The sequence below is a fragment of the Aulostomus chinensis genome, chromosome 2 (genome assembly GCF_037954235.1).
Source record: "Aulostomus chinensis isolate RoL2024-O1b breed Wild chromosome 2, RoL_Achi_v1.0, whole genome shotgun sequence".
NCBI classification, from domain to species: Eukaryota; Metazoa; Chordata; class Actinopteri; order Syngnathiformes; family Aulostomidae; genus Aulostomus; species Aulostomus chinensis.
This window is the reverse complement of record NC_141321.1, coordinates 21,634,534-21,660,823: the sequence shown is the minus strand read 5'-3', so window position 1 is coordinate 21,660,823 and position 26,290 is coordinate 21,634,534. Positions and strand designations below refer to the sequence as shown.

The 26,290-nt window shown below is 39.8% G+C and overlaps 1 protein-coding gene across 4 annotated transcripts in view; it reads right to left on the bottom strand.

Moving 5' to 3' along the window:
* Positions 1-26,290, bottom strand: part of furina (furin (paired basic amino acid cleaving enzyme) a) — an 80,118-nt gene that overhangs the window by 37,351 nt on the left and 16,477 nt on the right. For all 4 annotated transcript variants that reach the window (XM_086184667.1, XM_086184659.1, XM_086184676.1 and 1 more), the window contains exon 3: positions 5,879-5,977. In XM_086184667.1, the coding sequence (XP_086040793.1) occupies positions 5,879-5,977 (99 nt within the window). The remainder of the gene's footprint in view (positions 1-5,878; positions 5,978-26,290) is intronic.

Here is a 26,290-nt window from a genome sequence, read left to right as displayed (position 1 = left end):
GGTTGTGTGCAGAAATGAGATAAGGTCAACATAATGCAATCCATATTGAAGTCAAATTATATCCAATTCAAAATAAACATCATCGCATAAGAAGCTCAAACATATTTTTGCAGAATCAATACTTTGCATCTTGACCCATTAGCATTTTTTGGAAGAGTGAAGAGTGTGTGTGTGTGTGTGTGTGTGTGTGTGTGTGTGTGTGTGTGTGTGTGGGTGGGGGGGGGTTAAAAGGCACTTCTCTCAGACAGACTTTATTGGCGTCCTGTTAAAAGAAAATAGCAGTATTGACTGTTTCTCTGCAGTCAGACTGACAAAGAGAGTTGTATGCAAGTTCAACTTCATCACATTAGTTCATGTGATTTTTCTGTCTGATAGAAACAAGCTTTTTTCCTCTTATGTCATAAGACAGCCTGCGTGATTCCCCTTCTTCATTTCCTCATCATTTCTATGAAAAACCTTTCTTGTTTAACACCTACATAGAATAGCACACTGGTCTGAAACATTTCCTGCTTGGCTGTTTTGTGACAGGATTCTTATAAAAAGGGGGGGGGGGGGATAAATTATGCAGCATTTTGTTCTCTGTGGAAATCCAAAAAGTTATGTATGTTATGTTTATGACATTCAGCATCACTGTTTCTCACCAAATTCAGCAGCTTGTCATCTTAATGCCAACTACAGTCCTTAGAAATGTCAATCACGATGCTGCAAAGACGTGAGGTTTAACCACATTTTTATGAATCAGAAAAGCCTGCTTTAGTCCTGGTTGTAAGGAAATAATATGACAGATTAGTGGCTGGTTGTGTCATAAACTATTAGGACAATGATGATGCTGAGGCAGTCACCCCCAGGAATATAAACTTCTTGATTTGTAGTGATTATATTTTGATACTTTTAATGTTTCATCTGTGGAGAGACACACATCACCACATAGCACAAACAACTCACAGAAATGTAGTTTGAAGCCCACTGATCAAATGTAAATTGGTGCACAGGGATAAAATTTGAATAAAGTTCAATTACAGCAATCTTTTTTTTCATCAATGAAAATATATAGAGTAGAGCCTAGCATGCCAGTATGCTCCTCTATGGTACATTCAGTGCTGTAACACCGAGCCAAGGTGAAGACCATACCACCAGACCCATCATTCAAACTAGGGCAGCTACTATACACAGTTAGTTCCATCCATCCATCCATCCATTTTCTTCCACTTATCCTGTTAAGGGTCGCAGGGGCCCTGTAGCCTATTCCAGTGGCTTGTGACCGAGAGGCGGGGTTCACCCTGGACAGGTCACCAGTCCATCGCAGGACCAACACATAGAGACAGACAACCATTCACACTCACACCGACGGTCAATTTAGAGTATCAATCAGCCTCGTCCCCTCTCGATGTCTTTGGACTGTGGGAGGAAGCTAACATGCAGACTCCACACAGAAAGATCCCATGCTCAAGCTGGGGCTTGAACCCAGAACCTTCTTGGTGTGAGGCGACAGTGCTGACCACTGCCAGTTACTGTTCAAAACACTCAATATCAATACCATGACAACAATAAAACACATAATTAAAATATCATGAGAGCTAGAAACTATCTAGTTCACACTTCAACACAGGTGGCTTGGATATTTAAAAAAAAAAAAAGAAACACAGACAGCATTTTATTATTTTTCAAATTCTCTATAGTTAATCACCATTATATTAAATTATTTTGGCCACCATAACAATGTTGTGAAATCTGATCACCTGTATAAATTTTAGGTGTGAACTTCCAATATAAAATAATGGAATATTTCCTCAGGGTAGCCTTCAAATTAATCAGAGTTGAAACAAATTGCCATGAAAAAATATAATAAAGAAGCAATGAGTGCATTATGCATAAATGCATAACTAATCACCACTTCCTCAATCAAGAGCAGTGTAGAGCATCAACTGGATGGATTACTCACACCTGCAGATGTGTAAAACAGCAGGTGCAGCGCTACACACTTCAAATTACAAGCACTGCACACGGTAGAGTGGAAGCACAAAAACCACCACAACTAGAACCCATCAATGACGATAAAAACCTCTTCCAACATTTTTTGTTTTTATATTATGGCCTATCGACTTGCTCTGTCTTGTTTGACTGTTTGTAACTTTGGGCTGATGCTGATGCACATAATCCTTAAAAAAAACAGTCTAATTTTTCTCTCCATTTCAAATTTAACCTCTCCTTTCCCTTTTTCATCCCCACTGTCGTGATGGTAAGGCTGCAGCATTTTGGATGAAGGCACCATGCACTTTTCCATTCATGAATGCACCTGCAGGCTGTTGGGTGGGTGGATGTGTTTGATTTGGGTCACTTAGCATGACCCTCAAAGGGTGCATTAAATCAGTGATTACGTTACAACGCTGCATTGCTTCCACTGCTCAGATATGATAATGATAACAACCATCCTTAACTAACCTGATTACATTGTTGTGCTCTGTCGTGCAGGTTTGTGAGCTGCTAGCGTGGGAGTATCGCTGGGCGAGGCACCCCTACAATTTCCTGACACGCTGCCACTAGAAGAAGAAAACTAAATGGACTGAGATCAAATTCCTTATTTCTAAAAAATGTTCTTATCCCACATTATAATGCAGAGATACATTTTTCAAAGCCAAGCTCATGATTCATATTTCCACTTGTGTAACAACAAATATTTCCATTTTGCTACTTTCAGAAACAGAATTGGGTTTTTTGTGGTCATAAAAGAGCTTTGAAAATTGAAATCTCACGTGTCCAGATGATTTAGCGCTGAACTAATGTTGACAAAATAATTTCTCAGATGATGTTTAGTTAGGGAACACACCGTCTCGATTAGATTCTTCACCACAGCATACACACATCCACGGCTTTATCCTCATCCATATTCTGAGGCCAAAGAAAAGCCTCGACCAAAGCATCATTATCATAAAGTAACAGTTTGAAAGGCCATTTCCAGCACAGATCAGTAGATTAGGCATTTCCATTCACGGAAAAGCTTTACTGTCTTACAGCCCCTGACACTTTCACTAGTCATGAAAAGCCTCAACATGTAAAACAAATGACACTGTGTGGACAAAGTAGTTACTTTGAGCTCAAACTCTCTGGAAGCTCTATTCAGATTTTTTAACTTTTTTTTTTTTAAATTTTTAAATTAACCACACAAAAAACACTGATGCACAATGGACTCACCCAAGAATAAAGTATATAAATGAACCAGGCTTTAGGTCCTCAATAGACCATATTAGCAGGACTCTGTGTGCGATCTGGCAGAGATTCAACTGCTTTTGTCAGTAATTAAACACTCTTTAAGAGAGTTTACTGTGCCTTTTGTTCGACTTCATCTCAACGGGTTCTAAAGCTGAAGGTATTTACTCTTGGATGTAAAACTCCTCCTATTAGAAATATATTTTGCCATGTTTTCCCTTTTCAAAACTGTAGGTCTGATGAAATAGCATTTGAATTTGCAATGATCCGCTGGCTCCCAAATGCTTTCATCAGATTACTAATTGCAGCACAGAGATGTAGTGAGGTTACTCAAGGGTATATAAAAACCAAGAAGAATTGGTAAAAATTGGCAGCTATTGCAGCAGTTGAAACCCTCGGACAAAATAAATAGCACAAGAACTTGAGAATACTCGTTGGTATTAACAAGCCAACTTGACCCCTCCTGAACAGACAAGACCTGCAACAGCAACGCTCCACTTTCTCCAAGGGGCTGTGGGATAAAAGGAATTCAACAACAGGAAATGGAGCCGCAGCGGTAAAGGAAATCCCAAATAGGGCGGTTGGCCAGCTACCACTAACAAGGGCGTTAACAAAAACAGCAGGAGCTGCTTCATTTCTAATGTGCACCTGTGTTGTGTGGCTGAACAGCATGGCAGCACTGCAGCAAGGCCACAGGACAGATACACCTCAAACAGATTTTTATCAGCTTTTTCAGAGCTGCAAATGAGGTGCAGGGTATGCTTTTGCAGTTTTCACTCTTGAACTGAATCTATATGCAGATTTATCTTTAAAAAAAAAGCTTTAAAAAGGTAAATTCTCCCTTTTTTAAGTCCAACTGTGGCCATAATTTAAATGTAAACATAATTACAAAGGAGATTACAAAGGACAGAAATAAGTTGACCATCTTTTGAGAAGGCAGCACTGTGGGTAAATCATGCCATGCCTTTATGTGCTTCAATTTTAGGAGGAGAAAAACAGAATATAAACAAAAATAAGACAAGAGGAATGGCATCTCAGCAGGGAGACGAACAACCTGAGAACAACTCAGCTAAACAGTGTTGATCTAATCAGGATCTGCAGGATCAGCATGTCGGTCAATCAGCATATTTTCATGATGATGACGATAAATGCAGAGTAATCTGACATTCATTGCTCTTGGTTGTCTTCTGAGCGTCACAATGAATCCCTGATGCACAATACTGTACGTCAGTCAACCACAGAGGAGCACAACCAGAAACAACAAGTAGTTCCAAATAATTCTTTCCACACTGATAACCTGCATGCAAAAATAGAAAAGTTCTTGTTGTTGTTGTTTTTTTTTAAAGCTGAGTGTTTTATTCAGTACTTCAGAAACTGAAGAAAAACTTTGTTGGGGATAGAAAGAAACGAGATTCAGCCCAGAACTTCCTGTCGTAACAACGATCCGACACTAATCTGTGTGTAGATATCACACAAAACAATAAGTGGCTGAACACTAAATACACTGCGCCAAATATAAAGGCTATATATTCTTGCTGTACGGTAGGTCTGACTGCAATAACATACTCCAACCTCACTGTCTTGGCGATGTGAATTGATTCTAGACCTGCCAGTACAGAACATTCAGATGATACACTTATCCAAATAGTAACACACATCTTCTGTAGCAAGCAGCACCAATTAAAACTCTGAATTGTTTTTCCAAGTGTATTTACTTCAGAGTTGTCAGTTACGTTTTAAGAAATTGTTGCAGTTGCTTGACTTAAATGGTCATAACACAGATTTAAAAAAAAAAAAAAAAAAAAAAAAACAAGGCCATCATGACTATGGAACAGTGTCGGAGCAGCTTGGAAAATAATTAATTCCTATGCCACTCTATAATAATGACATAATAGCCAAGGAATATTAAAAAATACATAATTGTGTTTTTCCCATAGAGAGTTGTTTTGAGCTTCTTTAGGGATATTAAAAATAAAAGTTCTTTTATATGTTATTAACTTTTTTTTTTTTACCATTTTAAATATACTCACACGTCCTCTTTTCTCAGCTTCACACTGTCTTGTATTCCCACAGCTATGAATATTAATTTCACACTGTTCCCTTTGTCCTTCCCGGTGGGGTAGGGCACAGACTCATTTTCAAACTAACCTCCAAATCTCCTGCAAGAGTACTAGAAAATACAGTCATGTGAAATTTCCATTTAGATCAGTCAAGTAGGAGGAACTAGTTTCACAGGTCTGTGGAGGAGGATTTGTCTCCTGGGGGCATCCACAGAGATGAACCAGTTCAACTTCCATTACAACAAGAAATCAGTAAGGGGAGGTGATAAATAAGAGCTGCAGTTAGCACACTACTTTCCATGTTTCTATTCTGCTACTGTATTTATTTAGCAATCAAAATAAAAATGACAAAAATGTTTCCTCTTGGAAGCTTTCTGAAATTTAGAATAATCAAATAAACCACAACATTCTCCAAAATCACATCTGAAATGTCAAATATTAAATATATCATGTGGAATTTCTTAAATTTTCATGTTGGAAATAAATCATGACACATTTCCAACATTTCCCGCAGCAAAATTCACATTGCTATTGAACTATATGTTCCTTCTATGGTTTCTCCAAAATGAGATAAACATGAGAGTGAATAACCACTGCTTTTATTTTCCTACCTTGGGATCTCTTACTAGACGGACATGTGTCCCCCTGTGGTCTGACAGGGATCTCTTTGCCAGTCTGCGATGCCGGAAGTGATAGTAATCACCAAATACCTGAAAGGACAAGATGACAAAATTGGTTATCATATAAAGCCATTTGAAACTTTTTCTCTTGTCTAACAATTCCTTTAGTTTCACATAAGCTTGAGCTTAGAGTAGAATTATTCTGTTAGTTGTACTTTACTCTGAAACCACTGGGCCTAAATTACAGAGTACAGAAGTGGAGGAGACAAGCACAGTACTGAGAGGAGGGCATGGAGTAAACCTACAAATGAACCAAATATCTATGAGCTGCACAATCACATAGAAAACACACACACGGATGCTTTCCATCACAGCCAGGTCTGATGTGGAACGAAGGTACTGCAGTGTAGGCTGTAACATCCTTTCACTTCAAAAAAAAGCACAATTTGGTCCCCAAACCTCCTCCACTTCCATTTAATCACAGTAAACGGGGCAATTCCATCCAGATTGACACAAAAAGCCCCTACACACAAAACCAGAGGACAATAGGGAGGCAATAACCACGAGGGAAGGCACTCTTTACAGTGGTATTCAGCAAAGAGCTGGAAGCACGACCACGCGTGTGCGTGTGTAAATCCTTTTAAGAAGAAGACCAAAGGATAATGCGGGATATAAAAGAGGCTAAAACGCTGACATCGAAAGGCACTAGCTGAGCTGGTGGTCCCTTTTATTGAAGAGTAGAATTAGAGCAGATAGTTGGTCTATTGTGTTGGCCAAGATAAGATGCCGGGCGGTGGGACATTGATCAGAGACCTGGACGGAGAGTGGCAAGGTTCATTAAGCAATGACTTGAAACAGCAAAGAGTCGGTCAATTATAGAATCCAGCAAATGAGTTCAGAGACGATGTCCAACCTTAAAAAGAGGTGGTGGTGGTGGGGGGTGGTGGTGTGTTGTGCATTTCTGGGCACATTTTGCTGTGAGGTGTTTTCAGTTAGACATATCTAACTCTGGACAACCAAAGAAACAAATATCTCAGATTTTAAAAGCAAAAAAAAGAAGTACAGTAGTTTGACAGCAATTTAAAAATGGAAGAAAAACATGAAATTCTTGTGTCAGGATACAAGTATCAAAGAGGAACAACCTCTTTTTGTATGCTCTCTAGTCTGTAAGGAATGTGAAATTCACTGAATAAGACACAGACCCCAATATGTCCAACAGCTCTACTGTACCATCAAGAAATTATAATGACGAAACAACACATCCAGGGATTTTATTAAACAATGTCAATGATTATGAATCAACTGGAAACTTCAACCAATTGTCCTATTTGAATACATGTGTTGTTTGCGAGTTTGGCAAGGTTAAAAAAAAATGTTTTCAGAAGTAACTCTGGGTATTCTAAGAAATCAATATCTCCCCAGGACATCACAAAAACACTGCAAGACTGCTTTGATCATTGTGAATTAATGGTATATACCAATAAAGAGCATTGAGGGTTGAATTGTACAAAACTCTCCAAATTATTTATGACCTACTAAAAATTTAAGACCAACTACTTTCTACACTTTGCACGTCTTCATGTAACTAACCAGTCCTTTTAGAGAATTTCACAGGGACAAGTCAACAGCGATTTGGTCCCAGGCAAACACACACATACATGCATGCAAACACACACACACACGCACAGGGACAGAGGTCATCTCCCATTAAAAACAACTCAACTGTTACAAACATATTCACTCACACACTTTGCAACAGTAAGTCCTTTCCGGCATTGCCCGTTGTCTACCCTGCAGCTCAATCATCATCAAGGAGTCACCAACGCCATTAACAGCAAATGTTTTTGACCATTTAATCTTGACCACATTGTTTCTGTTAGGTTTATCTATTTTCCACTGGAGAAAAGGCCATTTACAAAAAAAAACAACATTTAGATGGAAAAATGTGGAAACGGGTCTCAAGACTGGTGAGTGACCATTACTGATGCGATAAGCTTGGCTCTGATAGAGCAGAAGAAGCTTAACTGGTGCTCTCCGAGTGGCCTATTACTGAAGTGAGGCATTAATCCATCAACTTCATTTAAATGCATGGTAACAGACAGTGGAAAATTACCGTGGGCTTGTTTGCTTGCATGTTTGCTCCCTTCCCGTCTGCCAAATTTACCTTGTGGGAAAGCACTTATCAAAAGGTCTGGTGTCTCATCTCCAGTGACTGTTGACACAATTATGTTTTATAAAGAGCCAAACAATCTCTGGAGTCAAACTGGAAAAGAGGTTTGAGGCTGCAGTGTAGCGATATGAAATGTTTTCTATATGTAGTCATGAATGTCAAAAACAAAGCCTCTGGATTTTGGGAACTCCACAAGGAGGATGCCATTATTGCAATTAAACCAGAGATAAATCTATCATTTCTGTTTAGGGGCCCAAGGGTACAGGGCATTACCATATGTTTTGTTTGTGCATTTGAGAGTTGAGATAAGTTGAGAAGGTGGTGAATGGATAGGACAGGGACGGAGCCTGAAATAACTACCAGTTTGTCTTCATCAGGGCAGGGCAGGACAAACACACACACACCTGAAGTTGGGTTTGTACAGCTGGTCTGTCTCTGTGCCAATTTGTCATTGCATGCTCTCCACATTGTTTCCCTCACCTAATCCTTGGTTTTGCAGCAATCATTCTGACCTTTTCTTTATCCATTAACCCCTTGTTGTATTTCAGTTTATATTATTTGAGTGTTAAGAATTTGTGTAATTCGAAATTTGGTACCCTTCAAAAACAAAAACCCATTCATTCAGCTTGACTGCAAGAGCCACAAAACCTGGTTGCATTTCCACCGTGGAGGTGGCCAAGTGGCAAACATACAGGTTATGTTGTTATGTTGCCTTCCAAAGTAAAATCAAGCTTCCTTATTTTCTCATTCACAACTTCCTGGTCATATTCCTCCACTGTTTATAGCTACTGATTATAACTGCTGGCACAGTCAGTGGACACCTCAAATGCATGGAAGAAGCAAGCTATATCAACTATTATGTTTTTTTATATTTTGTGGTATTTTGTGAGATGGACAGCTAAAAATGTCCAGATGAACCCACATGGAAGGAGGTGTGTGGAAGGAGGTGTGTCTGCTCCATGACTTTTAAACCTCAATTTGGTATAATCCGTTGGAATCAAAGCCTGATTGGTAACTGTATCACATTCCTCCTGACATCTACTGTGTACCTCTTGTAACTGTCAATCACCCAGGCTTGTGAAGACTTTACTGACACAAGATGTACACAATAGATATCAGGGGCAAGAAGGCGGAGACAGCCATCAGGCTTTGTTTCCTGCCAAGACTGAATTGAGCGATGAAAACAATTTCAAATGGTGTCAAAGAACAATTTCATGAATGAGGTCCAATGTCCTCACAAGCACCAAACTGAATTCCTATTTGGTAAAAGTTTGCAAAGAGAGACAGAGCCCCCTCCACCCCCCACCCCCACAATCATTACTTATCATTTGATTATTACTCCTCCATCTCCATATAATAAAAATTGAGATTTTTGCACCCACTGCATCTTTCATAATTTCTTGATTTAATGATTTTAATTACACTGTGCTACGTGCACTGCTGTTTGCTTATGATTATCCTCCATCTGCTTCCACCGTGCCATCAGTCACCCAGTGCCAATATTTTCCCCATCATTTCTCCCGAACGGAATGACCTTCCTCCTCACGTCAAGACAGTAGAGTCATGAGGCCTGAGAATCATCTTTGTGCGAAACACTTCACTTCTCCCTCTATTCCTCCTTTTGCATTCACAATGTGTTTTTCCGCCTGCTGTTCCTTTAGTACCCTAAAATTTCCTTATCAATAAAAGACTGAAATCTTTTTCAATCTAAAAACATTACAGTTATATGAAACCTGTAGTTATCATTTTGTTCAAAAAGGCTGAACTGGGATGAGTGGGTGTTTGTGTGTGGTGTTGCACATCCTGGCCATATTAATCATTCTCAATCCCATATAAACAGAAGGGATGAGACAATATTTGGTTATGAAGTAACCTGGGGAATTAAATGAAAATTACTTTTAACTTGCTTACAAAACTGGTATTACATAATTGTTGACAGACATTCATTGACTGGGAGCAATGTCAGCAAAACACATGACATGTCTACTAAATACTAACTTGTAGGTACACAGAGACACTGCAGGGTACAGCCAGACCAAGCTGGGCACAAACCTCAACATGAGCTTGAAGATTTGGGGTCTGATTCAACTCTCCCAACCATCATCATGGGGGTGTTACTCTGAACACTTAATTCACTGAATTGTGTGTGTGTGTGTGTGTGTGTGTGTGTGTGTGTGTGTGTGTGTGTGTGTGTGTGTGTGTGTGTGTGTGTGTGTGTGTGTGTGGTGTTGAGCATCCTGGCCATGTTACTACACTCTCAATCCCATATAAATACAAGTAATGTGACAATATTTGGTTATGAAGTAACCTGGGGAATTAAAAAAAAAAAAAACCTTCAACTTGCTTGCAAAACTGGTATTACATAATTGTTGACAGACATTCAACGATTGGGAGCAGTGCTGGCAAAACATATGACATATCCACTCAATATAATATGAACTTGTAGCTACACAGAGACACTGCAGGGTACAACTAGACCAAGCTGGGCAAACACAAGAGTTTGCTACTCCAGGCTGCTTGGAAATGATTATATGCCCCCAATGATCAGGTCATGTAAGGGTTACAGATCCAACCTTAGGCCTCTTGATCTGCTCACAGACTCATCAGGGTTGCTCGCATTTCAAACATATTTGTCATTAACCGGGGTGATTATGTCAGTGCTTTCCCAGTGGAGTCATGCTAATGAGAAAGCAGCCACTCAGCCGTTGACAATGTCCCTAAGAAACTGTAAACAATGTTGCCCTTAATACTGATGATAGCTAGTACACTGTAGTGTTGTTGAGAAACCCTAGGAACGTGTATCTAGACTCATTTGTCGTCGCTGCTTGTGTTTTTTTCTTGTTGCAAAATCTCACTGCAGCAACTTGTTCAACTGTGTTAGGATCCCTATTTGTTTATATCTTTATCTATTTATGTGTGAAATGATGGGAGATCATGACGTGAGGCGGTGCACCACTTCCTTAAAATTTGTTAAGGAAGTGGTGCAAAAAACTTCTGTCACTAAAATGTATCAAAAACCCCTAAGCTTGCAATATACAAGTGTTTAGATGATACAAAAAGACAGTGAAACATGAGCTGATTGAAAGTTCCATCCTCCTCAGGTCTCCTCTGCATCAGCAATTTGGGAAATAATAACTGGTCCACTGCATCGCACCTCAACTTTATGGAGTGGATGCACATGTTAAAAGTTATGGAAGAAGTGCTGCAGGGCTGTTAACTTATGGGTCGATGAGAGCTGTCCGCAGATGACTAACTTCACAGCGAGGTCTTTATGGTACAGGGAGAGTGAAGTCAGGCACAATGAGACAGCAAACATACTCCGCTGTGTGAGCCTTAGAACATCATAGCCGTAGGTTTGCTTTGTACACACTATCACCGTAACCGATAGCAAAGTCAATATGGTTGAGATGTAGACATTCTTCTATCACTCTTTGCTCTATATTTCACACTGTTATACAGAAAACATGGCCAATGACCCGCTAAACCCATTAACATGGTCACTGAAGTTTTTTTTTTTCTTTTCAAAAACACATTTGATAAAAGGAAGGAAAATGGAACACACAGCTATTATCCCGTGCTATAGGAGTGAACACTCTGGCGAGGTCAAGCAGACTGACTGACTGAGATGTGAACTTTAGCCTAAGGGTGGAGTCACATCATCTCAAAGAATTGACCTTGAGCAGAGCTGCAATCAGATGCTGCGGTAAAAGGATTTCTGACAGTCACTCTGACCCCAGTCTGAGAAGTATTTCTGAAAATGCCCTCTCAGAGCAGAGGTGATCAATGATGGCTTTAGAGCCTTACAAAGTAAATGTTGAATTGCTCCAAGGTAAAAGTCTGGAATGTCACAGTTGCCATCAGACGTACTGCTATTAGTATGCACGATAAATCAGCACATCATCGATATCAGCAGGTATTGTATTGCTTTTTACATATACAGTATGGTATAGCTTTGCCCTCTTTTTCAGTTTTTGCTGCTTATCATGATGAGAAAACAATTATATGATCTTGATTTATACAATCAATATATAAAAGTTGAAGTTAAGGCTAAGCTGTGATTCATTCATCACCTTCCTCCATGTATTGCTTTCTTTGTATGACTGTGGCATTGTTCATTACTCTTAATATTCATACATTCTTAATACAAAGATTAATTTATTTTTCAGTAACCACCTCCAAGGCTGCTGCAGGATCTCTGAACACACTGAAAACCACTACACAAACCTTCCATCCAGCCATCCATTTTCTTCCGCTTATACTGTTAAGGGTCGCGGGGTTCACCCTGGACAGGTCACCAGTTCACCACAGGGCCAACACACAGAGACAGACAACCATTCACACTCACAGTCACACCTACAGTCAATTTAGAGTATCAATCAGCCTCGTCCCCTCTTGATGTCTTTAGACTGTGGGAGGAAGCTGGAGTACCAGAGAGAACCCACACAGGAACAGGGAGAACATGCAGACGCCACACAGAAAGATCCTGTGCTCAACCCAGAACCTTCTTGCTGTGAGGCGACAGCGCTCACCACTGCACCACCGTGCCGCCTACTACTCAAACCCAAGATACTCAATAATAAAAGGCTTATCAGAATGACAGAATACAGTTTTTCTTGTTTTGAAAAGGGGATGCATTAAACCTTTTTACCATCAACAATGGTGAAAAATGTGTATAAACTGGGCTGATGATTCATTAGACAACGACTATATAGGCAGAGTGGTGGAATTAACAGCAACAAAATCCAAAAATGGAATGGACTAAGAATTCAAAATCTTAATGCAATAATGAAAATTATTTGTCTGCACTTATGCGATTGACTCTTGAGCCACCATCTCATTAAAAAAATGACTAAGGGCTCCCCATGAGTTATGGTTCAGAGGCAACAGCGTAGGCCACTAAGCACTAAACAGGGTTTAAAGCCAAATGCTACGTACAGCAGCACATTTAATTTTTATGCGCAAATTTAAGACCCCCCCCCATTTAACTTAAAAAAAAAAAAGAACAGCATTCCAAACATATGGACTTTGAAAGAAAATCCATTGCAATTAGTGGAGAAGTAAATGATCCGAAATTCCAACATGATGAATCCTCGAATCACGCTTAATTTTTAAAATTTGTTTAAGTTGAAAACAAACAACTTCTCATGATCGGTTCACTGGAAGGGAGAGTTTATCCCATTTGTCATATTAACAGTTGAGAGATAATCTCTACAAATATGCAGATGCCATGATGAGCTCATCCTCATTAGTGGAGGAATTCGACTGCACCCATTGCTAGTTAGGCAGTCAAGTGTGTGTGTGTGTGTGTGTGTGTGTGTGTGTGTGTGTGTGTGTGTGTGTGTGTGTGTGTGTGTGTGTGTGTGTGTGTGTGTGTTGGGGGGGGCACAGCTAAACTGAGAGGGAGGAAATTGGAGAGGGATGGGGAGGAAGCAGGTTTCATCACAAGGGAAGCAGCTCTATCACAGGAAGCACAAACTGTATGATTGCTTTTGACACCATGAGGGAATATTAAATCTCATTTGTGCTTTGAATCTGTAACACTGAGGTAAAACTGACCAACCTATAAAAAGGAAAAGATTTGTTCTCTAAAACTGACGACAGAAATGTAATTTGAATCCCAGGAGCACTCGTGTTTCGCCGTGTTTTGTTTTATTCTCATGGATAACTGACCAAAATCTGTTGCTGCACACCACACAGATTTTATTATTGCCTGCTTTTGGAATTACTGTGTTTTCAGAAAATTACACAGCATTCATAAAAATTCCAAAAAAAAAGTTCTTTGGTTTCTGGCCATAATCTGTGTGCAATCACAGGCTAGTAATCAGATTATGACACTTCATATTGAAACCATATGATCCTGAATGTTTACAGCACAAAGCAGCCTGAGCCTTCATCTTATTTCTGCTCAGTACAGGACAAAGAGTTGACAGTGATTGCAAGGACAGAAGATTCAACATGAATTCATTGCCATTTCAGCTGAGACAGATTGCTTCTCAGCCCCAAGGGAACCCCTGCCAGAAGAGCAGGAATAAAAGAAAGCAAGCTCGATGCAGTTGCTTGTCCATGCAACAAGGTGGTGGCGAGAAATCTGATTCCATTTAGATCAAATTTAATCATAGTTACAGTCTGCATACTGTTTTGCATCTACTTCTGCTACTCAGTCAAGTAAGTCATGAAGTCCTGATCACTTTACTCTGTTAGATTACATTATGTGACATCGTTCATTTAAAAACCCTAATCTCACTTGAAGAATTTAAATCTTTGTACAGGAAGGTTTTGCAGGAAGAGCGTCACTGCTTTTTATTGATGGGCTCTTGCATTTACATGATGTTGCATCTTATCACACGTGCTACGGAATGTGCCATATACATATCCTTGTGCTCCTGTGTTTGCTACAAGATGTTTTATGTATGCTGTATTACAACCATCTCCTCTTATTTGCTCTGTTGTCTGCCCTTGCCAGCTCTTCCTTGTGACAGAGATTAAACCTCAATAGGACATTCTGCTTAAATAAATACATAAATAAATCATTTCTGTGTTTGACAAGCATGGTCAATCGATCTTGTTTTTAAATGACAGCAAATTTCTCTTGACATAGTTTGAATATTACATTCTGCATCGTACGAAAATTTGAAGTATGTTTTTGAGTCATTGCAATGATTCAAATATTGTGATCAAGTTGCTTCTTTATAGAGAAAAATGTAACTAATCCAAACAATTACGGAAAAATCTGAAAGATGTCCATAATTCTGCCAGATTAGAATGCTGCACCCCACTGCAGAAGGGGCACACACTGCAGGATTTTCTCCCAGTGAACCTGCAGGATTGGAAAAATCACACATTCTCAGTCTTTCTGATTTCTGATCACTTCCATTGGGTAACATTTCCCGGACTTCAACTCTCAGCTAAAGTGGTGCTGGTAATTCCTGTCTCCGATGAGGTAGCAGAGTGCCGCTTCAGCCTTCAGAACCAAATTAAAAGCAGTCATAAAACACTGGCCATCTTCTCTGGAAAATTATGAACAGATTTATCTATTGACAGCAGTTTATGCTGACATATATTTTAAACATAATTTCAAAAGAGAAAAATCTCCAAGTGTTATAATATCAAATGAGGGAAGATTGCTACGTCAATAACGGTGACACCTTTTAATAACCAGGATAAAGCAAAGGTAATGAAATACGGGCAGAACCAACGACTACCCCCTAAACAATCAAGCTAAAATAAAAGTCAGATTAGGAGGTGTTCGCATGGGATTATGTCTTGGTGGATAAGCCTGACAACTGAATCTTAGGCCCCACACCGAAACTGTGATACAATTCACAACATTTACTGAACTAAAAACCAAGTCCTAACCATCAAATGGGCCTTGATGGTGTTTCAAAACATGGAGGCCGACCAAAATTTCCCTTACTAAGATGGGTTGAAACTGACATTGGTTCTCACAAAGATAGCCAAACAAGCGTGCGCGCGCGCACACACACGCGCACACACACACACACACACACACGCGCACAGAGGACTGAAGACTCTGCAGAAGGTGAATGCCAGTGGGACAAGAGCTAATAAGATTTAACTCTGGTGCCTAATTTTATCTCTCCTCTTTGCTCTAAGAGCGGTGCTACTGGACAAGAATACCAAACATGTTCTTCTGACCCCAATGATGGTCCACTGGGGTAATTTGAAGAAGCTACACTCTTAATTTCACCCAACAACTCTCAATCTAAAGCATTTCCATCACTGTCCTCTTCCCTCCACAGGGAACTGACCTCTTTTGTCTCTTCACCCACCACAGGTGCCCAAACCCTCTGCACTCCAATTTAACAGACTGTCACGAAGGTTTCCCTGAGGTGCACAGCAGCACTAGTTTGACTATGACTTTGAGAAAAACGTGAAGTGAGATAATAGATTCATTTCAGCAGGTGAGGGGCTTTTAATAAGTAATGAGAAATGCCATCAGCAGAGAAAGTCTTTGATTGTGGTTTTGGTTTTTCTTTGTTGGGTAAAAAAGAAATAAAGTTAATGAGATACATTTGACAACTTAACACATTTATTTCTTTCACATGAACACTGCTTTGGTTACTTCAACCAACCCAACACTTCCTGCTCCCCACAGCTGGCATGAAATAGAGCCAATATCTTGTTCTACTGCTGCCAACGCCCAAGGCTACACACATTACAGTGTGTGATCCCCTTCATTCTACAAAAAGCCTCTAGTTCATTGTATTCACACCCTCTCTGCTGTAGGTGAAGTGGGGTGAAAGACAGACAGACAACACAACACAAGCCAAGCCAACACACAAATGGAGGAGGGGAAGCCCTCCATGACTATTTGTTACTGTTGTTTCCATGGAGATCAGGTCGCAATAATAATCTGTTAGGGTTAAATTTTGACATTGTGAAACCTTGTAAGAAGCCAATAAAATGGTGACTATTTGGTATAGTCACAAGAGAGCAAAATCAGAATGGGCTATTAGATTATTCTCAGGAATGAAAAATAAATTGTCTTCTATGCTGCATTCCTTTACAGTGCCACAAACCTTTTCAAAACATAGCACCCACCAGACAAAACGGATGTGGATTTTTTCCCAAATCTGCAATGTTCATCTCAGCTTAGTAACAATGGAAAAACTGTCGAGCAAATGATTCCTGAATAACTGACATTACTTATCTGGACTACCATTGTCTTGATGGAGGAAAGTACAAGCTGAAGCTTTCTGCTTCTATAATGTTATCGCAAAGCTCTTAATTTAGTCTGGACTAAATCCCCTTGCTGCTCCCTCCCTAGACTTAATCTATTAGGTACTTGCTGCCTCCATCCACACACACACACACACACACACACACACACACACACACACACACCTGAATTTGTCCCAACATCAATTTCACTGATCAATGTGTAGCACTTACTGAAAAATAGCCAAAATTTGTCCTATGACTGCTAATACATCAGAACACAGAAATCAACATGAAGTGTAATAATTATTTTTCTAATAGTGCTTCCTACCCACATTGATGGTCATCTTGACAGCCACCATCATTAAGAGGATAGATCATAGCTGTATAAACATATGAAACGCGTACAAATGTGAATGCATTCTTTGGCTTTGCCCTGACACAGTTTCCCATAAATTAACTGCAGAGCTGAATGCTACCAGGAACCAGCCGCAGACCATTTCTGAAAGCATTCATCTGTTGGAAGACGTCAAAAGACATCCTGTAAGTAAAGAATGTTTCCTTGAACATCTCACACGTGTTACACCCAGCTCCTGTGTCGTGCCTCGTGGCTGCCTGATTTGCTTTCAATGAGCAGGGTGATTATCACAGTTAAATACATGTGACGACTAAGCAAGGTTGGCTTGAGCTATAGAGTTCTCATTGAGTTCATGGCCAATAGATAAATGTCACTTGAATTTTTGTCACAGGCTAAATATCGGTTTTGAACATGTACAGAGAAGAGTTAATGGAACGTGACGTAGTTTGTCTTTGCAGCTTCAGAAAAAAAGGCTGTGTGGTGTGCTAAACAGAAAAGGCAAGTACTAATCTGTCCAATATTTGAAATGAAACTGAGTGAAAATACTGTCAAAAGCAAATAAGCTGAAAGCAGAAACTTGGTTTTAGCGAAATTGGTTAGGGCTTTCAACGGGTCATCACAGTTTATTTTACCCCATCACAGTCTAATCTTGTAAAAGTGAATCAACAAAAAACAAACAGCCGCCAACGCTGCCTCACTCTGCGTAACGCTCTGTTCTGACTGATCTGAAACTGATGTGTTCATTATGTGGGCGATCGTCGACCGACAAAATTGTTAATAATTGTTATCCCCTAGGCAGTATTAACAAATGAGTTCTTCCAGCCAAATAATTCAGCAATCAGGAGGAAATATGTTGAACGCAGTTACAGCAGAGAATTATTCATCATACACAGCAGCTAAATGCAAAACAACTCTGGTCTCACCTACATTATGAGAATGATGAAAAGCAGTCAATGCCTTATCAAGGAACATTAAACCCATAGGATATGGGTGCCTTTATATCAGCAGCCTGCCAAGTGAAGCTGTACTCGGTCCAGCATAAAAATAATATCAAGCCAACAGAGTGGAGAGTACAGATAAGTAGTGTACTGACTTACATACTAGGGGCCCTATTTAAGTGATATATGCAGCAGGCAGTTGGCGGTGCTATGTGCACCATGTGTTCGGAGCATGTTCAGCCTTATTTTGGTATTTAGAGGGCACGTAATCAGAATGCAAACCACGACGCAAAGAGGCAGACATTAGACACTTAATTATTCATGGTAGCGCAGATGTGGCGCGGTTTTATTTGCTAGGTAAGGGGCCAGGGGCGCTTGACGTGAAAACATCATTTGCGCACCCTATGATTATGTATCGTCAAAATCAAGCTCTTCATCGTGAGCCTTAACGATAAGCACAAACCCATCCATTTTCTATACCACGTATCCGCAAAGGGTCATGGGGGGTGCTGGAACCTATCTCAGCTGACATTGGGTGAGAGGCAGGGTTCACACTGAACGGGTCACCAGTCCATCAAGGGGCCATCAGGAGCAATGAGCGGTTCAGTATCTTGCTCAATGACACTTTGACATGGTCACCAGGGGAAGTGAGGATCAAACCAGCAACACTGGACGGCCACCCAACCTCTGAGCCATGCCGCTCCAATAAATACAAATATTAATAGTTATCCATATAGAAATTATTTCAACAGATCTCACAACAGGACTTGACCATTAATGTTGATTTTTAGTATACAAAACTGGTGGTTAAGCCCTTGGTTAACTTGAATGGCAATAAAATTGTTTTATCCCATGGCATGTCTAGACTTTGAAAATGTTACCAGACCAAACTGATCAAATTATGATTGACAAACAGGGAATTTTGAGTACCCTTTTTTTTTCATACAAATGTGTTTATGGGAAATATGCCATAGTTTTACATATACAAATTGATGACTACGTAAAATTGTCATCAAAGCCCAGAGAGTGACAATGGTACACAAACCCAGACAAGAGCACTGTACTGTCAGAGGTTTCTATCACAATGCTTTATTGGTGTGTATCAGCAGTCTCTGTCATTTGTGTTTGACATTTCATGACAGCAAAAACACATCATTATTGTTTACAGCCCGTGTAAAAATTTCAGGACCTCCTCGTGATGTGATCAGTCAAAAAGGAGGAGATGTTAATGATGCAGCGCTTTCAAAATTTTCCATACAGTCAATTATGAAACAGTTCCGACTGTTTAGAATGTTGTTACAGTGAGTGTAGAAGCTTCCCCAGCAACCAACCCTCTCAAGACTCGCATGTAAATTCCCTTCAGTTTTATCAATCCCCTGACCTCTTCTCTCAAATAGTCTGCTGCAGATAAACCCTTACATGAGCTGAATTCACTTTTTTGGCAAAATCCGTGTTTTATAGTTGATTACGTTTGTACCATCAAATTCTGAGATTGCATCCATGTTTTCTACATTGTGTACTGTAGATACTTTAGGTTGGCATCAGCCATTCTGCCCAGTTTCTTTGGAATAACCATTTCCCACTGAACCTATCTGAAGGTTGTTGTTTTTTTTAACACATTAAACAACAAGCTGGTTGATTTTGTGGCGAGTAGACAAGGAGTTGCCTTACCATGTTGTTTTATTATTTTTTGGGGTATGTTATATTCAACATCACAAACTCAGTCAATACACAGAAAATCAGAGAAAATAAACAGTAGAAAGCAAGATGGAGGGCAGCGACAGTCTGTTCTAGTACACTGACATCTTTCAGTTGGCGTTGAGTTTGATAAACAGAGCGTTCCTTGAATGCAGACGAGATGAATTTGGGGTCAAAATGAAAAAATGTTCGGGAGTTAGCAGTGACGCTGACAAGCTTTCATTGCCTACATGGACACTGTTAATGGGCGAACGTTATCGATATGATCAGTCCTGCACAGATTCATAAACGTTTTGGATTAATGTGTTATGTAACATGGGACTACGTGCCTGCTATCGCCTCTGTAACAGCAGATATCATGGTCGGTTGTGTCCACACTTCAACTCGAAAACACTTTCAACAAAGGCCATGAAACTACCTGTTTTCAATTTGGTTTAAACCTGATCCCTATCATTTTTGGCAGTTGTGGGAGTCATATTGACATTTGCTCAAGCTTAAATGTCTTACACTTCTTGATGTATTTGTGTGCTGTGAGATTCTACTGTTTCACTTGCGAGCAGCGAGGAGCGGTTGAATAATGCTGTTAGGACGAATATAGTGCATTTGGTGCAGTTGAGGGCCACAGAGTCTAGTGATAAAATGAAAATGAGTACTGAATAAAATGAATGTGTCATTTTTAGGAATAAACATGTTTCGTAGCATGAAATTACTTTGAAGGAATGAAGAAAGACATTATGAGCCAAACATTAGGTCAGGATGAACCTTAAATGCTCCCTCAACTGGTAACAGTGACTACAAAAAAAAAAAATCCTGCTTCCTGTAACTTGGAGAAATATGTAGGAGCAGTCTGAGTTCACGATCAGTTTGGACAACCTGATGCAAAATGAGGATAATAAAAGGCTAAAGGCTGTGTCTGTGTGTGAGTTTGTGTGTAAAGGTCTGGAAAGCATTGGGAGGCAGTGGACTAAACACTAAACCCACTTGTTGGGAGAGCGTCCTTGCCTTGGAGCTAAACTCAGCTCAGGACTCAGCTATTTGCAATGTACCATAATTGCATATCTCTTGGTTTAGTTTGTGTACTGGAGAGACGGAGATGGTGGATCTAGACTCGGGGAAACCTGTGAGCTGGAGTCTCTCCACTGTGCCACAGCGAAATACAGCTGTAAAGACGGAGGAAACAAGGGCAGAGACCGTCTGGACCACTGCCCTCGGAATGAGAGCCAGTCACTGAGGCTCACCAACTATAGCCACCACAGTATCCTGTCCAAAACACTGGTAACATTCCCGAGCTGAAGCAGCCTCCAGAGAAACACGTCCAAACAGATGGACACTTGTCACAAAACAACCTCTCTGGTGTATCCTGTGCACTTGGTGTACATATTTACATTCATGATATAAAACAAGTATTTGGATGCTGAACAATAAAGCCACCTTTTCTTAACCGTGGGGACAGCTTTCCAACTCAATATTAATGTAAAAATGAGCTTGTTTTAAACACTGAGAGAGCTGGGAAAACCAAAAGGTTTAATTCTAAATTAACTGCTTGTATCATTTATTAATCCTACAAAAAATTCAAACGTACTCCAAGAACAGTGTCCAAAAGAACACGTGCAAAGCATCAAGTACAGGTAGATATCCTGTTAGGAGAGTAAATCTCAGAACTCTCAAATGCACTGCTGGGTAGATGTTTGTACTAAAATAGTCATGTAATAAAAAACTATGCAGTCTATGCTGCATTTTTTTGGTGTCGTTTATGGGTGTGCTACTTCTGTCCCGTGCTCTGTGTCAGCACATTGCATTGACTTACACACCCCCCCCCCCCCCCAAAAAAAAACACCCTAAGCACTCCTAGTTTTGCTGCAGCACGTTTTAAAGTTCAGGACATTAGTTCCTTCTCAAAAGTATTGCTTGTCATCCGCCTGCTGCTCCCTTCTCAAAAGTATTGCTCGTCATCCGCCTGCTGCTCCCTATATTAGGCTAATTACGGAGTTGTTGCATGAAGACATTTAAAAGGCACGAGTCAAACTTTAAACAAAGAATCACTAACAAGAAAAGGAGGTTAAGGAAGAGGAAGCACAGACAAAAAAGAAGAAAGAAAGAAATGGAGATTTATAGATAATGATGACAAAAAGCTAAGATTTTCAGTGCATCTGTGCTCTGTGTACCAGAGACAAAAACAGGATCAAGTCATTTAAGGCTTTTGGAGTGGAATTCAGACCTGAATTAGTTAGTTGTTGATCTATACTGATCAGCCAACACATTAAAACACAGCCAAAATAACAGTTGGAAAAACAAACACATTTCTTGATGAGCTTCAATAAAAACTGAACATCATAATCTTCATGACATGGATCTATAGAAAGGCTGTTATATTGTACTTAATAATAAACTTGTAAAAACTTTGGTACATACAATATACACCAAAATTATTGTGACTGATTTTGAAAATGACAGGAAAATTCATCTTGTAGATTAAATGAATCAGAATGAAGGTACATTTGATACAAAGAGAATTTATTTTTTTAACCTCCTAAAATGAGATTCCCTACGCAGTATCTTTGGTCAGTGAGTGAAAAGTTCATTTCAGACACTGCCGAATGTTTAAAAAAGTTGTTTCCCAAAGAGAACATCTGGATTTTGAGCTGCTGGTCAGAAAAAAACAACTTATCAACCCCACTACTTGGGACCGTGTGATAAAGTGACATTTGGCTAAAACCGGGGTTTTCCCATCAACTGCTACACATTTTTCCCAGTAGTTAGAGAACAGTCATTTATACCATTTTATTCCCATTCTGAAAACCCAGAGGCAACAAACCCCCACGGTTAAGAAGTGACTGGAATGCATCCAATTTAGTCAGCCTGACTCAAATCAGCAGAATCTTCATGCACAATAAAGAAGATTAACTCTGTCTTCTGTAGCAGGAATCTGGGAATTCATTTCACAGCCATCTTATTTTTTTGGGGGGGGGGTTACAATTCATTGATGAAAAGCTTACATCAGCACACTCAAACAATGCACACGAGTGGCTGGTACTGTCCAGGCACAATAATATTGCTAAAGTGAATAGATGACCTAGAAAGAAATCCTGTGTTTTAGTGCTTGTGACACTGTTGCCTAACTCACACCCGCCAACTTCACGGACTTCCATGGAGAGTGAAAACCCAGAGAGACCTGACGAGGCTGTCACATCAATAAAACAGATGATATAACATCCTGGAAGAACAAACACACAGCTTCAAAGGGTATCAGGAAAAATAACTCTACCTCCAGCACATTCAGGAACTATTTCTGCCAAGTTGGCAAGATACCAAAACATTACTGGAAACATTAAACATTATATTGCTCTGTTAGCAATGCAGAGTTCCAAAGAAGGAGTTTAAGGAGCAACAAAGAAACAGCGATAAAGAGGTGTTTGTTTATTTACTTTAGAGGCACTTGGTGATAAGTTCAGAATTCTAAGACAGTCTGAATGAGAAGGCACAAGAGCCATCACTTTAAAAATTACCAAATTACCAGAGAAAAGAAAACAAAATCCTCCAACATACAACTGTTTTCTACAATGGGCCATCCAGCGTAGCTTAACAACCAGGAAGTGATAACGACACGTGATCTGAAATCTAAATCCAGCATCTCTGCTACTCTGCAGCACAACCCAACAGACCAAAACTGCAGATCTGTTACAGCTTAGCAGGACTCATGTTACAAGGAAGAAGAAGAAAAAAAATCACTTGCAGCCGTCATAAAAAACTCCACCCAAATGCAACATTCCTCCCACACTACCACCTTTTCATGCAGGCTTTTAAACATTCATCTCATTGTTTTCATTGTAAAAGGCTTATCAGATCTAAGCCCTGTTCAAATTGCACCTAGAATGACTGCTCCACCTCCCCAATCTGTACGTGATGTGTGTGTGTCTTAGTCCGCAGACTTGAAGCATTTCATATTAAAACTCACTTGTTAAAAGGATTAATGCATTTACTTCTCTTATTTTGTTAATCCAGATCTAATTCCGTACCAACAAGCACGTTTTAGCACCTGGAAGCCACCCAGTGTAACCATTGTCTTATCTCACAGCCACTGGAGCAGATGCGTCAGCTCATTGTTTAACAGCCCCTTGAGTTTGCTTCCTTCCTAAAGTAATGTGTTAATGTCCTCACCCAAATTTATGGTTTTAGTGCAGGGTTTGAACTCTGGACCATCATAAGCTTGGGTTGATATAGGTGACAGGAGAAGAAAATTTTGGAGATAACATACAACAAAGTTTCCTGTGGGGGATAGAGCCTAAAAATGTAGGTAGGTGCATAGAAGATGCCACTTGACAACATTGGTAATGTGAAATACTGTGTTGGCATTATAAAAAGTCAATATATCTTTTTGATCTTAAAACTATTCATTTATGAGCTCTAGCCAACTGCCACTATAAGACCCATCACACGTGAAAATACCAAACAAGCCATTTTTCCATTTCAGCGCAGACATTCTTGACATACCTCAGCCTACTCAGAGTGTTTACGTACATGCACACATTCAAACACTCAAGAGGTGCATGTCCATGTATTTTCATGTCCCCTCAGCACATCTGGCTCTTGTTACAGCCTGTGACCTGTGTGTGGTACTTCTCCATCCCAGCCCCCATCGCTCCTCTGTGGGAGAGCAGAGTAATGACTGTGCTGCTGGGCCTTTGCTGCTGCAGTTCCCAGGACCCTCGGCGATATGGGTGTTCACTTCTTTACTCTAGGCAGGAGACGGCCTCCTGCTGACCAGCTTATTGTTTTCATCTTTTCTTCAGTATGTTGTTTAAAAAAGAGCATGAGTGCAGTCAGTAGTGTCTCCATCCAGATATGATCTTATCCTCATTATGTGTGTCCAAAAACATGGATACACACCATTTTTGTCTTCCCGGGATGTTGGGCTGCTACTATTGAGGGTCAAACTACAGGCAGCTTTCTAAAGATAGCAATTATTAGTTTGACCTGAAGCAGTGTCCTTTAACACAAAATCATTTATTTAAAAAGATTTTAAAAAAGTGTTACAAAATGGCATCAGTTGTTCACCTACAATGAAAGCCCTGATAAAAATAGAGCTGCAAAAAATAAATCTCTGAGTGATAAATGTTACTGGCCGTTAGCGTTTGACACAGACGCCCCTCAAAGCACATCACTTACTGTATTCCTTGCTGTTAGGGTTGTGGAACTCTGTTTTTACATCACTGTTGTATGGAAAATGCACCTATGTGAAATCTATAGGTCATTGAAATGAATATTCTCAAGTAAATAAAAAAATCACAATAGTAATAGAAATGTAACTATAGTTGTACTAGTAGAAAGGGCTGGTATGATTAGCTGGCTGGAATGCAGAAAAGAGGGAATTTTATCACAAACAATTGCTGTTAGCGTGTTCTCCACAACAGAATAAATTAGCATATTTGCTGCTATAAAATCACCTCTGATTCTCATTATTGCTTCATCTTGGTGTGAACTGTTACCATAAGGGTGCTTAGATGCAATGAGGGCCTGGGTCCTGATGGACACGAACGTACATTTGTTTGTACGGCAAACTAAATAACCAATTGCAATTGAACAATGGCAGCATGTAGCCTTCCTACATTCTCACCATGTTTGTGGTTCATCATCATTAAAGTTTATGGTGAACACACCGATCTAGTTTGTGGCTGTTAAATAGGGTACCTAAACCAACAAGGTTCCTCCCTCTATGAAGGGTTCCCGAGGGAAACAGAGCTTAGAATTAAGCTCAGTACATACAAACGTTCACTAACGCAGTATTGCATTTACTCTACACACATGTATTTGTTAACTGCCAAAGTCTAGCACCTGAGAGACAGTCTTGACCGAGTGTCACCTCTGTCTAAAAAAAGCAAGGAGTGGATAAAAGGAACTAAAGACAATCTAGGAGGTGCCTAACATGTTTTATAGGTTAAGTAAGAGGCGTGATTTCTTTTGTTCTGCAGCTCAAGAAAGCTGAACCGCGGGGGGGGGGGGGGGGGGGGGTAAAAGCTGTCAGCAAAACACATATGCACTTGTTGATCTGTGTTAACTTTTATTTTTGTGTAAATAACAAAGCAAAGCTGTGGCATACGTAGTTTTTCAAGAGTCAATAACAGTTCCATGTTATATTTCGTCATCACCCGACCGCAAGGCAACTCATTATGGTTTCTGACCAAGTGCAAGAAAAAAATGTAGATGGATATATTCGAGCTTGTTGACAAAAACTTGCTCTGTGTGGATTTGTTGTGATCAAATGCAAGCTACGAAAATACCACAATACAACATCTGCCAAATAGTGCTGACACACTCAAGTTCATGTGGTGAAGTTACTGGATATTTTAGATGCAATTTCAACTTTGCAAAGTTTCCTATTTAAATTGTTAAATAAAAGTTGTTCAAGGTACAACAAAGCATGTTAGTTCACTGACAGATATAAAGACACCAATCGCTGATAAGCCCTTTCTTTCCAATCTTGGTCATGCCTATTTGTTCCTATAAAGTCAAGAACTAAGTATTATTTGATTTTGATTATTATTATTTGAGACTTTATTTTA